Here is a 14,489-nt window from a genome sequence, read left to right as displayed (position 1 = left end):
GTTTACTTAAAAATTAAGCTATTTTACGACCCGCATCTCCCCTGAAATTTCCATCTGCCTCACTGGCAATGTTTATATTTATTGTCAATTGGCTGTGGGGCTTGGGGTTGGAGACGTTTTAAAAAAAACAGACTGGAAAGATGAGGCTGAAGCAGATGTGATACAATAGGGTAGGATTGGTTTGGAACCAGTTTGAGGGGCTTTTGTCCTGGTTGATGATTTGTGCTAGGTAAAAGGGTTGTGTGGCTTGCCTGAAATCTAGAAGTAAAGGCAGAAGTTATAAAAAGATACATTTTGAACATTGAAGGCATTTCAGGGGAACCTAACTCCATATTTGTGGTTGCCTCACTTCATGGGAAGTGCAAACGGGTGTTGGCGTGATTTTTACTCGCATTTGGTGTGGTCGTTTTGCCCTAATAAACACAACTCCACAACAAACCACTCGGGGCTTACTCCTGTGGCTTTTGTTTGGTATACAGTAGTCAGTGAGGCTTCAAAGGCTACTTTTACAGTCCTGTTGATGAGCTTTCATGTATTTTTGCTAATTGGAGGTGCAGCTGAAATGCCAACCTTTATGGGGCCAGACGGGTCTTTGGGGCCGAAAAGCGGTCAAAAAAGCCGTTTTCTGGAAAATGGCATTTGTGGCATCCACGGTCATTTTTCTATCAGTCTGCAAATTTCCTCATCATAGTGTACCATATTTTATTGTAAATAGCATTTTTAAGCGCACTCTACAGCTCAGTTCGCGCAGAATTTGATGATGAAGCGGCACTTTTCTTGCAACGCTAAGCTAGCATTTCGCCCTCAGATATCTAGGCACATAGAGCAGGTGCAACTGTAATTTTTTCTTTTGCTTTTGATACCTGAATGTGCGGAGAATACAATGTTGGAAAGAACTTTTTCGAATGGAGGCTTTGGAAAATTAGTATTGTGTTCAATTGACACCACCTTGGATCCATTTCTGGCAGAGCGCGGGAGGAGTGAAGTTCAGTGTGTTGTAAAATGACTAAAAATAGCTAAATCAAAAAAATTCTTCCAACGCTGTATTCTTTAGTTAATTTGTCTGCCTAGCCATGGGGTAATCGTCATTCAGTATGGAGTGATTATTTCGTAATTGTGACCGAAAATAATGGCCATTCATCATTATCAAAAAAATAATCAACTTGCAAAAAACCTAACGGCAAATTTGAAATCAGCACAAAAAAACCGCAATATGCTGTGCAGTTTCATCAATTGGTTTGTAGATAAAAAAAATAGCTCTAAGACCAGTCTGCCCCCTTAAGCATCCAATGACAGGACTGCGCAGTCGAAAAGGTTTGCACGTCCATGCGGTCGGTGTATATTGGCCCTTTGGTATGTGGCTCTCCGTGGCAAGTGAACTTTTTTTTTTTTTTTCATCTCTCAGTAAAGCGTTAACCGGGAACTGTATATCTTGAGCCAAACGAGGGCATTGACTTTGCCTCAGAATGAGACGATTGCAGGAAGTTACGGAGAAACGCGGGTGCCGAAATTTTCTAATGCTCTTTGTCCCATGTCGTGATGCCTCGGTTCTTTCCCCCCTCTTCTCTCCCCCGTCAGCCTCTGGAGGCAGCAGCGGCAGCCAGGTGGTGAGCAAGCCCGGGGTCACACTGGAGCAGAGCGTGGCTGCACCCGCACAACAACCACACGAGGCCATGCCGCCTGGGACCAGCGTCGACGCAGGCACCAGGTACGTGGCAAGAATTGCGACAGCCAAAGTTGAGGGCAAGACCAGAGGGAGATTCGTTTATGTGAACTCGTTCCTCTACTGCTAAAAAAAGAAGGAGCTACCAAAAATTTGAGGCCTCATGCAAAGTGCTGCTCAGCCAAATCAACTTCCCAAGTGCGTGCTGTTGAACAAACTTTCCTCCACGCGTTGCACAGGGGAACCTTTTATCGTCGTCGTCTTCGTGGCTCCGCTTCATAGCAGACACTCTCGCAACATTAATGCCAGCACGGGCTTTGTCGACAGCACTCAAATCTTTGCCGCCCTCTTTGGCCTCCTGTAGCAAGTTTTGTATTGAGGTCTGTAGCCTGTTTTCAGGTGACTGCTACCTGCCGGTTTAGTTTGGTTTGGGAACTGAGTAACCGTATCTCTCCTCGTTATGCTCGCACTCTCATTTAAAAAATATTGAGGTGAAGTTAGGGGTGCAATAATTACGGAAGGAAAATTTTTATGTGAGCCACAGTAGAAATGGAAAGTTTTGTTCCCAAGAGGAGTTACCCGAGTAATAAAAGCGCATGTTCAACATAAGTACGAAGGGCAACAGCCCTTATTTGGAGAGGCTACTATACCTGGGTACAAATTAAGGACGGCAGTAGCTGATGTAGTGTATTACTCTGTCGAAGCTACAGACCCGGATGTCAAAGCATGCAAGGAGATGATGATTAGTGCATGACACCATCTGCTTTTACTCATCCCGGAGCAAACACAAACATGGGTGAACACGCACACACACAAGTAAAAAGCCAAAAACTTGAGAAAAGCAAAAAGCAAAGTACAAAAGGCCTTTTAGAGAGAAAGCAGTCCGTACGAAGGGGGTGATGGCGACGGACTGCGCTGCCTGCTCACGCTTTGTTGCCAGACAACAATTTACACTCTGCCGATGACTGCTACAGTTAAACCTCGATGTAACGAACTTCAATGTAACGAACCACGGAAATTTTCGTAACTTCAAGTGTATGCACACCATGTATTTTCACCCTGTGTGTAACGAAGTCCCATTTGCCGTAATTTCAATGTAACGAAGTTTCATGGAGAACTAGGCACGAAATTTAAGTTTTAGAGGTATATTTTGGGAGATGCAAGCGCCGAAATGGGGTCTCAATAAAACACGAACGGCAACACGGGCCGCCCAATGCTCTGGATGCAGCGAGCCACGGGCCTGTGAGCGAGTTCCTTGCCTACAAACTGCATGGCGTGCATACACGGCTGGCGCACTGTTTCTGTTTCTATCGGAGCTTAATAGTCTACGCGGGCATCAGCCTGAACCGCATGGAGCATTTTCTCCCCACAAAAACTCAAAAGGCACCCCGCAAGCCACAGGCGCGCTGACGCAGCCACGGAGACCACACGCATGATGTGGGTAGCTCCAGCGACCGCTTCCAACCGCTCGCTGAAACGCAACTCGAGGGGCAAATGCGAGGGGCACGCAAGAAAAAAAAAGCGCCTAACGTGGGTGAAATTTTCACAATAAAACGTCATGCACGCCGCTTACGAAAGCGCCCATCAAACATCCTCTGCGGTGGTAAGCCTACGAAAGCGCCCATCAAACATCCTCCGCTGTGGTAAGCCTAATGGTAAGCCTAAGTGGTAAGCCTAAGAGGCTTACGGTGGTAAGCCTAGGCGGTCGTAAGCCTAAGTGGTGGTAAGCCTAAGCGGTCGCGGCTTCTTGCGGGGCCGCCACCGCCGCATGCCGCCACTTTGCCGTTCGTTCGAGTTCGCTCATGCTTGTTGGGTTTCATCGTTCCAGCAAGCATTTGTGAATCTTTATGAGCCTTGCGCGCACGTTTTTTTTCACACTCGCGTCCGCGATTGCGCGGTGGCAGCGGCTTCTGCGCCAGGAAGTGACTCGCGCTGCATCAGTGTTAGGAGCCTGACAGATTTCGCCAATGGGGAGGCGCGCACCCTATGGCGGGAGCTTCGAATCGCTCGGGGATGCCGAGGATATTTGATGGGCGCTTTCATAAGCAGCGCGTATGACGTTTTGCAGTGAAAATTTCGCCCACGTTATCCGCTTTTTTTTTTCGCATGCCCCTCGATGGGGCCACCTTACCCTCGAGTTGCGTTTCAGCGAGCGGAAGCGGTCGCTGGAGCCACTCACATCGCGCAGGTTGTCTCCGCGGCTGCGTCAGCGTGCCTGTGTCTTGCGGGATGCATTTCTGTGGGGAGAAAACGCTCCATGCGGTTCACTCTGACCCGTAGAGACGATTAAGCTCCGATAGAAGCAGAAACAGTGCGCCAGCCATGTATGCGCGCCATGTTTTCTTTTGCCGGAAATGCTTCACGGAATGAACAGTTCATTATAACTGCGAATTTCAATGTAGCGAAATTTCAATGTAACGAAGTAAATTACAAATTTTACTGACTTCGTTACATCGAGGTTTAACTGTATATAAAACAAGGGATGACTTTTGTGTGGATTTTTTTGGAAACACACTCGACCTATGTACCGGCCTATATGGTTACTTGTCTGTGCAGAGAGCCTTGATGTACTCATGGAGTACTGTCAGCATGCAGGAAGAGTTGCTAGACTTCAGACCATGGCACATCTCTTCTTTAGCTTCTGGTGATGTACACGCCGTGGTAGCTCAGTGGCTAAGGCGTTGTGCTACTGAGTCAAGGATGCTATTTCATTTTTGACTGCAGCGGCTGCTTTTCTGATGGAGGCAGAAAGCAGAAACACCCATGAGTCGAGATTTTGGTGCACGCTAAGGACGCCTAGGTGGTCAAAATCAATGCGCAGCGGCCTGCTATGGCGCACCTCAAAGCCCCGGTGTTGCTTTAACGCGTTTAACCGCTGAAATTTGAAAAAAAAAAAATTTGAATAGCTTCTTGTGATGTCTTCAGTAGTGGTCACAAAATTCATCAATGATAAAGTGTCTGCTGGCGGCATGGTTGTTGGGCTCAGAAGCAAGCTCACTAGCTTTCAGCCTAGAGACAGTTGTATGGGTTGCCTTATGACAAAGCAGTGGGCAAGAAGGAGCATTCAAGGTATACCAACAAACGGACAAACAGTGGAAATGAGTTGGAGGAGAGCAGGGAGCGCGCGCTGATTCAGTATTTATTTATTTTATTTATTTATTTATTTTTTTGTGTGTGTGTGTGTGTGGCAACTCTACAACGATGCCCCAGCTGCACCGGTCAATTAGTGGACCTGCCAAGGAATGTGTGCTTTGGGCAACCGCGTTTTAAGTGGTATGCTTATGCATTGAGTTCTACGGGAAGCAGACCGGTGCTCACGAAAACCCGCATTATATCCACCCTCACACTACAAGCGGTTACAGTGTAAAGGGTGTATGGTGCAATTTTTTTCTTTATTTTGCCCCCGTACCCATCAGCATGGCGTCCGCGGCGGCATCAGCGTCGTCGGTGGTGACGACAGTGGTGATGGCCCCCGTGGTGACGAGCACGGTGGTGTCGGTGGCGGCTCCCCCTCCTCCCCCGCTTGTTCGGCGCACGACCACGGCCACCATTGGGGAGCTGGCTGCCCTGACCAACAGCAACAACCCCAATGCCCTGACCCTGCAGCAGCAGCACATTGCGGTGCAGAAGGTGCAGCCCGTGGTGTCGCCTCAGACGGCCGTCGTGGTCACCACCCAGTCGCAGCAGCGCGTGGGCCTCTCCCTCTCGGTGAGCAGCAGTCAGCTTGTTTGAAGTGCAAATCACTTTAGGGGCTCGCCTTGTCGTCGCAGCTCACTCACTGGACCCTAGTAGAGCCACACGGCGTTCCATCATAGCGGCTGTCGTCACGTCGTTTACAGAGGCTTCGGAAGCCAAGCGGTTTATGTAGTCATAAGCGTTTGAAACTCGTGAATTGCTGGCGCTTGTCATACATCTCCCCATTGTTTAGAGCGAAGAAACCTGCAGGTACATTTGAGGCAAAATATACATAATTAACCGGCAGCGCCCACGTTCATTTAGTTAAGAACGGTCATTGGGCTGGTTTTTCGAGAGTAAGCAAAAAAAAAAAATGGCAGTGCAATGCTGGCACGTGCGGGAGGAAAAGCAAGCACAAAAAGAAGAGAACTCCCGCTGGTGCAGTTTCAGGAAGGGGGTGCGTGAGCACTGCGAAGGCGGGAAATTTGAATTGCGTTGGGTGGTAGCAGTGAGCGGATAACGGTGGTACAGCTGTTCCGACAACTTTCACATTGAGTGGACCGGCTTTAATTTTTTGCTTTTAGAGCAAAAGGTCGTTCATCATGTCACGTGTGACCTTAGCCACGGTGCACGAGCTGCACCTTTCTTATCGTTTCGCTCCTTTGGGGCCTTGCCGCTGCGGTACCACGATAGTCTCTGGAAATTTGGCTAGTCTGCCGCCCGAGGCCTTCAGCGAGGTCCTTTTGGCGACAAAAGCCTCAAACAGACAGCACACCAGTCGTCTGCAGCGCCCTGTCAGTAAACTGGCAATTTTTGCTACTTAGAGATTTTATGGAAAACTAAATAGTTGTTTTCATACCTTCTCCTGGCAAGATTATTTCTTTTCATCCTTTTTGGGGTCCGAATAAATTTATTTAGGAATTTTTAAACTGTAAACAGTACTGTTGACGCCTCTGATCGTCTGCTGACAGCATAGGGCAGATGACCGCAGCTAAAACCAGCGTGCAAGCAGACGACACTAATTTTTCAACTTTAAGTTAAGCGCTAGAAAAAATAATGGAGGTGCGAAAAAGTAAGCAAATAATTTTTTAATAAAAATTTAGTGGTACAGCAATTTGGTTCTTAAAAGTGCCTCTCTGGCAAGCGTGGTGATTGCACTGCAAGGTGCACTGAGAGGGTGCCGCAGTCGACCGGTGGGCTGTTTTTCGCCCGCTTTCATCGCTGCGGCGTCGCACCGCTGTAATGCAAGACTGGCCCGGACAGCAGACTAGCCAAATTTCTAGCGACTGTAGCACCATGGGACTAACCAGGCAAGGATGGCACGGCAGCTTCGCCAGCACTTGGCCCTTCGGACTCGGTGCGGTTGCTGGGCTGCCTGTTCATGCCCGTCCGCGCAATCAAAAGGATGGTGCCAATCATCGGGCCGGTACAACTATATTGCAGGCTGCAAAATCCTGAGAAAGGGCAAACTTTCACAAAACACTGCGTGCATTGTGTTTGCTTTTGCTAGTGGTACAGTACCTGGTTACAAGAGACACTTGAGGGAGCCAAAAAACGTGCCTTTTGTAACCAAGGTCTCTTGCATGCAATGTTGCTAACATGTCGAACATAGGAAAACAAACCAAACCGCCTTCATTCAAGTGTCTCTTGTAACGAGATTATAGTGTAACTATGTCTAAGAGTGGTAAACTGGAGCCATTGTTTGTTTTTTTCTCTCTCTCTCCCTTCTAATGCGAAAGCCTCTTGAGTGCCTCATTGTGCAAAAGTGATGAGAACGAAATGCGGTCACTGACCAAGTCAAGGTGAAAAACACAGAGACGTTTCGGAACCCGTACGGGTTCCTTGATCACACTAAGCAGGCAAGAGCCGTAAGTCGCTTCTTATTCTAAAATGTGACATAATGAACGGGTGTAGCTTGCCGGCAGATTGCCATCTGTCCTATTGATAGTGTCCTTGGTCTTTTGAATGAACACGGATTCCAAAAGTAATCTCGTGGCTGGGTTCTTTTCCTTTGCTATTATAGCGGCGTTATCCCAGTCGATGGAATGACCGTGATCATCGGCATGCTTGGCCAGGGCATTCGACGCTTTCTTGTTGCTTCCCACGTCCCTTTGGTGTTCCTTTAATCTCCTTCTGAAGTTGCCAGTTTCGCCGATGTAACTGCAGCTACATGCTGCGCATGGTATCTTGTAGACAACACCGGGGTATCTCTTGCTGTCCAAGCTTTCACGTTCACGAGCTGATTCCTCAGCTTGTTGGACGGCATGTGGGCAACGCGAAGATCATACGTTGAAAAGATACAGCTTAAAGCTTCGCTCACCCCAGGAACGTATGGGATGCCGGCGCGTCTTCGATATGACTTGCCCTGGGATGCCCTGGAATTGAGAACACGGTCTTCGGCATTCTTAATAAATTTCTCAGGGTACCCGTTCATCAGTAATTCTTGATGTATGGTTTCAAGTTCTTTCCTCCTTTCGTCGTCACTTGAGCAAATACGTGTTGCCCGCGTCACAAGAGAAGAAACGACGGATTGCTTGTGACAGGCTGGGTGGCACGAATTACCGTATTTACTCGCGTAATCCTCGCACTCGCGTAATACTCGCACCCCTAATGTGAGCCACCAAAACTTGGATTTTTTGGTTCCTCGCATAATCCTCGCACCCCCAACTTTGCAGCGGCGAAAGTTGCCTGCTCGCGAAACCCGCATGGTGCACGCGCTCTCCAACGCGCGCCCTCCCCCGCCGCCTCTCCGGTCGGCGGAGAGCGCTGTGTATCCAAGGCCATCCAGGCGCCCTAATCACCTGCATGGCTACTCCCTAACAGGCGCCCTAACACGCTGCTCACACTGTTCTTGAGCCGGTTTCGCATGCGCGCAACTAGACGGCGTTCGCGCAGCCCGCTGTCGTGTCGTCGTCGTGGTCCCGTCGTTGAGCAGCAGCAGTCAGTGAGTCACTCGCGTCAATGGTGGATAGCTCGCTGCCATTTTGAGAACTTTTTGATCTTTTTGTTTTGTGCTTGGTGCCGATCTTTTTGTTTTGTGCTTGGTGCCGCTTTCAAATTGAAAGCGATAGAGTACGCGATCAAACACGGCAACCGCGCCGCAGGCAGGCACTTCGGCGTCACCGACTTCAACGTGCGTTACTGGGGTAGGGCACGCACATGACGACGACGAGATAGGGCGCGCGCCAGAAAGCAAAGGCGGCAATTTCATGATCGCTGATCGACGGGAGACTGTTCACGTTGCAAATAATAAAAAGAAATAGCTGCTGTTGGCAACACTGAGCTTACATGTACAAAAAACGACCGCTACATTTAGCGGGATTGGCAGGAGGCAGATTGGCAACACTGTGCACCGGATTTTTTATTTTTTTTTTATTTTTTTTTTTTTCCCCCCGCATAATTCTCGCACCTCTAACTTAGCATTGACTTTTCCGAAAAAAAAAGTGCGAGGATTATGCGAGTAAATACGGTAAAATTCAGGTAATGTCCGGTATGCGTCGCCTTCCTGTGCACAGCAAACGAAAGACTAGTTCCGGTACGCCTCAGCTGGACATCGAGGAAAGGAAGGCTGCTGTCACACTCATATTCTGCAGTGAACTGTATGGAGGCTTCTATCGAGTTAAGAAGAAGCAGGAGCCGTGGGGCATCGTTCCTATTGATGATGCAGAAGCAGTCGTCCACGTAGCGGATGAATATCTTGGGCTTGGGATCAAAACCAGCGAGGGCCTTCTGTTCAATGACTTCCATGACCAAATTTGCCGTAGTAACGGATATGGAAGCTCCCATGGCAGTTCCGTGGATCGGCTGGTAAACCTGCTCGCGGTAGGTGAAGTATGTGTTGCTTAAACAAAATTCCAGCAACTCACACACGTGTTCAAATTCCAAAGGTGTGCGTTCCGCGAGCATTTCGTCTGCCAGCAGGACCTCCTTGCATGTCGCTACGGCCAAGTCGACAGGAACCGAAGTGAAGAGCGACTTGATGTCAAAGGACACCAATACATCGTCTTCATCCAGGGAAATGTCGCGGACTTTCTCCACGAAAGCTGAAGAATTGGCAATGTGAGTTGCTATCTTTCCGGCGAGCGGGGCCAACACTTGGTGTAGGTAACCCGAAAGTCGGTGCAGCGGCGACCTTGTGAAGTCGACGATGAGCCGTAGCGGAACGCCTGGCTCAGCAGACACTATCAATACGACAGATGGCAGTCTGCCGGCAAGCTACACCCGTTCATTACGTCACATTTTAGAATAAGAAGCGACTTACGGCTCTTGCCTGCTTAGTGTGATCAAGGAACCCGTACGGGTTCCGAAACGTCTTTGTGTTTTTCACCTTGACTTGGTCAGTGACCGCATTTCGTTCTCATCATGATACCTGACCAGACGAACTTTCGTCGAACTCTTGACTACATGTGCAAAAGGTAGTGTTGTCGTCATGTGATACAGAAAATGGCTACCGCTTTAAAGAGTGAATTAAAGAAAAAGAATTAAGAGAAGAACTCTGATTCTGAGGAAGATGTGGCATGAAGTGCCGCCAGTCTCTGCCTTCTGAAGTAATTCACTCCAAAAGACCAAAAAACGGGACTGAAGAAAAAGATGGAAGTACAATGTAGCGGTGAAGTAGTATTTGATCAGTGTCGCCAGGCTTTTGGCTTCAAAGCTTGTAAGCAAACTTAAGTGTCCCGAGGAATTTTTTTTTTTTTTTTAACATAAGAGAAGTAGTGGCACTCGCATAATTTTTTTTTATTTGTTTATTCTGTGCCTCATCTGCCAGAAAGGAAAGTCGAGCTCTCTTGCAGAGCTGGTTAGGCACTGGTGACGTGCCAGGGCTATAACCATCCATTATTGGAGCTTCATTAGCAAGAAAGAAAACTGGAATTGTGAAACGGCCACTTATTTTTCCAATTTCACCTGTCCCTTATACCAACTCAGCAGGCCATCCCTCTAGGGAGGGTAAAACATTTTTACCCCTTTAGGCGTCGCAGTATTGGTAGTGAAAGTATATTTTTATCATATCGGGCATTCAAAAGAGACTTGATAACTTGAGAAACAGGCTTGCATTTTGTAAATCTTTGGTGCGAGATATTCCTCCTACTCTCTTTTACTTCAAGGCTGTCTTAAATCGGGCCGCATAACTGGGGCTTTGCTCATTCTGTAGCTAGCCAAAGTGTGGGTGCAGGGAATGCACGTAACTCACAACCAGGATTGCCAGATCCTGAGTAGGATAAGGCGCCGGGAAATCACCGAAAGTAGCCGATAAAGTTGCCATTGTCAGCAAGTACTTTTTAAATTATCGTAAAGTTCCAAGAGAACGCCCTCCCTAGAAGCATCGCCCACCCCCTAAAATCGATGGCTTTAGCGTTGATGAGTGAACAAAGTAAACACGAATCATCTATTCATGTGTTGATGCGCTCACTTATTCGTCCTTTCCGCATTTGATCCGAAAGTTCGCCCATCTCATATTTTTTCGGGATATCTCCGCAGTTTTGGTTGGTGGTGCGGCCACATTTTTCTAGTTTTTCACACCTGACCCTACAGTTCGTTCATCCCGTATTTTTCACTTGAATCTCTGTACTTTGCGTAGGTGTTCTTTCAGAACTTTATGGTACCTTCGCAGAAAAAATGAGGAAATTTTGATGAGTAGAAAACAGTATCACAAATTTTATTCATTTGCTGTGGTGCGGCAAAGCGACAGCGGTGGACTACTGTCTACAAAAAAAAAGCTAAAGTATGCAAATTTAGTTAGAGCATTCGGAGAATACGAATGGCGTAGAATGAGCGTTCGCTGCACACCATGTTTTACCATTTTCACTGCCTCTTTACATTTCCACGCCTATTCTACATCGTCATACACACTTCCCACCACTGCATAAAATTTTAAGCTCCCGTAAACTACTGAAGCATTGCACTCCAAACCGACGACGTTGCTTGAAGCCTTTGGCGGTATTTATACAACATCAGGTGCGAGGTATTAAAAAAGGTTAAGGCAGATATTGATTTGGGCCGGTAAGAGCGCTGTACGGTGGTGTGTTTGAGTAACTGATGTGTTGTGTGACCTGTTATAGGCTTTGCCTGATCACCGTCATCGGCCTGAAAGTTTGTTCTGTTCTGTTTGTTCACTTTGTTTTGGCGGCTAAAATGCACTGAAGAGCCAAATAAAGACCCTTTTTGCAGAAAGTGGGTCATTGGCAGGACCCGGAAATATATAAAATCACTGATTTTCAAAGGAGCCAGGAAGTAGCAAAGTCGCGATTTGGAAATTTTGTCCTGCTCACAACCATGTAGAAGAAGACTGTGCAAATTTCAGGAAAATTGCGACACATTTGGAATTTCGAAGGAAAATGCATACGTACCTCAAGTGGTTGTCATGGCCAAATGCATTTTCCTGCACTTCAATTTGTGCAAGTGCTGAAACTGGATTGCCGATACTCATCAGAGTCTTTTTTGTGAAAGAGACGATCGGGTAAATGCATGAAAATGCCAAATTAATGTGTCTGGCAACTTCTGTGGAGTGCTAATTTTTGAGGACAAAACTTGGCTAGAGAACAGTGTAAAGCAAAGACTGCCTGACTACCACAAGTGATGCGTAGCCTCAGCGTGCTAAACCGTAAAATAAAAAAAAATCAGTACCACAAGCGACGAAACCTTGTCTCAGTTTCAATTTTAGGGATATGCTTTGCCTTGGCGTACAGGTGCAGTCAAGGTATTTACATAGGTGAGCGGAGAGCCACTGTACATACTTGCTGCCAGTGTGTGTATATATGCAACAGGCAGCAGCAAAAGTCTGAGGTCGTTAGTGCAGTGAGCCAAGCTGCTGGGCCGGCCATCAACTTCACTGATGGCAAACTGTGCGCAAGTATATTCCTGCATCTTCTCCTAGGTGACAGCAGCCAGCACTTAAAGGGGGACTCACCTGACCAGCACTTAAGGGGGCTCACTCATTTGGGACTTGCTAATTCATGACCCACGGGCTTAAAAAACAGCGTGTCACTATACGAAAGGTTTTACAAATTGAGAGAAATGTTCCCAACGGCCTAGTGTGCTTCTTTTAGAAATACGTCACTTCATTTTTACTGAGATAAAAAATAAGCAAGAAACAAAGTTCGGTTTATCCAGTGCTCACTTAGATGGTGCCAGCTGTCTAGCAAGCGAGTTTTATTTTTTTATTTCAGTACAGAAGTGACATATCTTTAAAACAAGCAAACTAGGCCATTGCGAACATTGATATGTGTTTGTAAAGCCTTTCATACTGATGCACAATGGTATCTAAGCCCGTGGATCACAAAGTAATAAGTTCCATAGGAATGTTAGCAGGTGAGTAACCACTTAAGTGACAGCACGGCTCAGTAGTTGCCTGTTCATTTCACACTCTGCTGTTTTAACTTTACAAAAGCAGTGTTGCGCCCATTGCGCCTAAGTGGCACCAGCCACTTGGCATCTGGCATCTGACACAGAGTCGTGAGGATCTCTTCTCTGCCTTTCGCACTTTCCCAAACAGTTGGACCAGGTGTCTGAGGCACAGGAGATGTTCAAGAACTCCAACAAGGTGTCCCGCTCTGAAAAGGCGCTCATCTTGGGCTTCATGGCTGGCTCCAGAGGTGAGTGCTGCGTCCATCAGCAGCCGCATTTCCGTCACAAACAACTCATGTTTGTGCTTAGTTGAAGCACTGCGGAAACGAAGGGAGCAGTTTTTTCAGTAGTTTGCTGGATTCACCTCGGCTGGTGGCTTCTGAAAGTGTATCAGAATTTTCCAGAATGAAATGAAGAGTTTCACATAATAAGTTCTGTTAAGCAAATTATGGCTGTTGGTTTTGCAGGTAACGGCGCTTGCAACGTTCATCAAGCACAATATTCAGCGCATTTACATGTGCATGATTGTAAAGACACAGTTTTGGCACCTTGCAATGTTGCAGACCTTTCTTCACTTCTTTTCGAGTCTTCTAATTGGAAAGTAATATACCGGAGCCCACAATTGCCGGTGCTTTCTGCTAGCTTCTAGGTGGACCACTTGCTATTGGAAATCACGTAGCTTCGTGTTAAAATGTGTTGTAGCCAAACTAGTTAAAACTTTAAAGCTGAAGGGAGGGATGCAGATTTCTGGGGAAAAACGAAAAAAGAAACATTTTTTTTGACATTGGCATTTTATTATGTAGTAATAAGAAGCTCCTTGTGAAGTCTGCGAAGTTTCTTATCGCAGGAGCAGATGTATGAACCGTAGTTTCAATTTGTAACTCTCATATCAACAAAAGTGGTGGGAGATTTTTAGTTTGATTTTTTTCTCTCTTTCATGTGGCTGCAATTTTATCAGCGCTACTTTAGTTACCTACTATTGTTGGAAGCAGTGTCTTATCATCTTAACTTTTTTGCCACAAAAGCTTTCATTCTCGTCCATTTCCATCCATCCGAAACAGGCATCAAAGCCTTGTAAATGTGCAGTCCGACTTGCTGTCGGTTGCACTGTGCCATAAAGACATCACTAGACAAAAGTAGGCTTAGTGAGCACAGCAGCTTGCCACTTTCACTCACAAATGACTTTATACTAGACAGCGAATGCTGTGGACCAAAAAATGCACTTTTTGATGACAGTAGTGGGACATACCATCATTATGCTAGTAAATAGAGTACATTGTTACAATTGTGCTGTTGTCCATTTATCGTGCGCAATGCTGAAGCGGAACTGACAAAGTGCTCGGGTCATTTTTGTGTTTGTAGACCACCCGTGGCACTGTTGTTGCGAGTTGTGCTGTGGCCTGTTGTGCTAAGCACAGTATGATCCGGTATTGGAACATTTGGTACTTGGTTTTGAAATTTGCAGCACCGGGTACGTGAGTTTCTGGGTTCTAGAACTTAGTTTGACTAAGCACCTTCATCCTAATCGTGTGTTGGTGTGTAGCTGAAATGGGGATCACATTCATCGGGGCTGCCAGTAGCGGTGCCATTTCTCAATAACTCGTTAGTCGTCGGCTGTGCAAAGCCTCAGGAAAAGGAGGGGGTGAAGTGAATTGAGTCTGTCAACACAAAGCTCTCATGCCATCTGAATGGCGCTGCAAGCGTAGACTTCACTGAATTCATCGCGATGATCACCACCAGATATTTTGTGTTTGACTTTTATGGTCATGCCAGCATGTTACAGGAAGCTTACTGGTACTACCACAGC

General features: G+C 46.9%; 1 protein-coding gene across 1 annotated transcript in view; it reads left to right on the top strand.

The window, feature by feature from the left end:
* The window catches only part of LOC144175027 (negative elongation factor A-like), a 56,314-nt gene that overhangs the window by 36,485 nt on the left and 5,340 nt on the right, over positions 1–14,489 (top strand). The window contains exons 9-11 of the mRNA XM_077704049.1: positions 1,579–1,708; positions 5,080–5,371; positions 12,831–12,930. Coding sequence (XP_077560175.1) covers positions 1,579–1,708; positions 5,080–5,371; positions 12,831–12,930 — 522 coding nt within the window. The remainder of the gene's footprint in view (positions 1–1,578; positions 1,709–5,079; positions 5,372–12,830; positions 12,931–14,489) is intronic.

This window comes from Haemaphysalis longicornis, unplaced genomic scaffold (genome assembly GCF_048455015.1).
Source record: "Haemaphysalis longicornis isolate Haplotype H1 unplaced genomic scaffold, Haemaphysalis longicornis Haplotype H1 scaffold_3, whole genome shotgun sequence".
Lineage (NCBI taxonomy): Eukaryota > Metazoa > Arthropoda > Arachnida > Ixodida > Ixodidae > Haemaphysalis > Haemaphysalis longicornis.
This window is presented reverse-complemented; position numbering and strand designations above follow the sequence as displayed.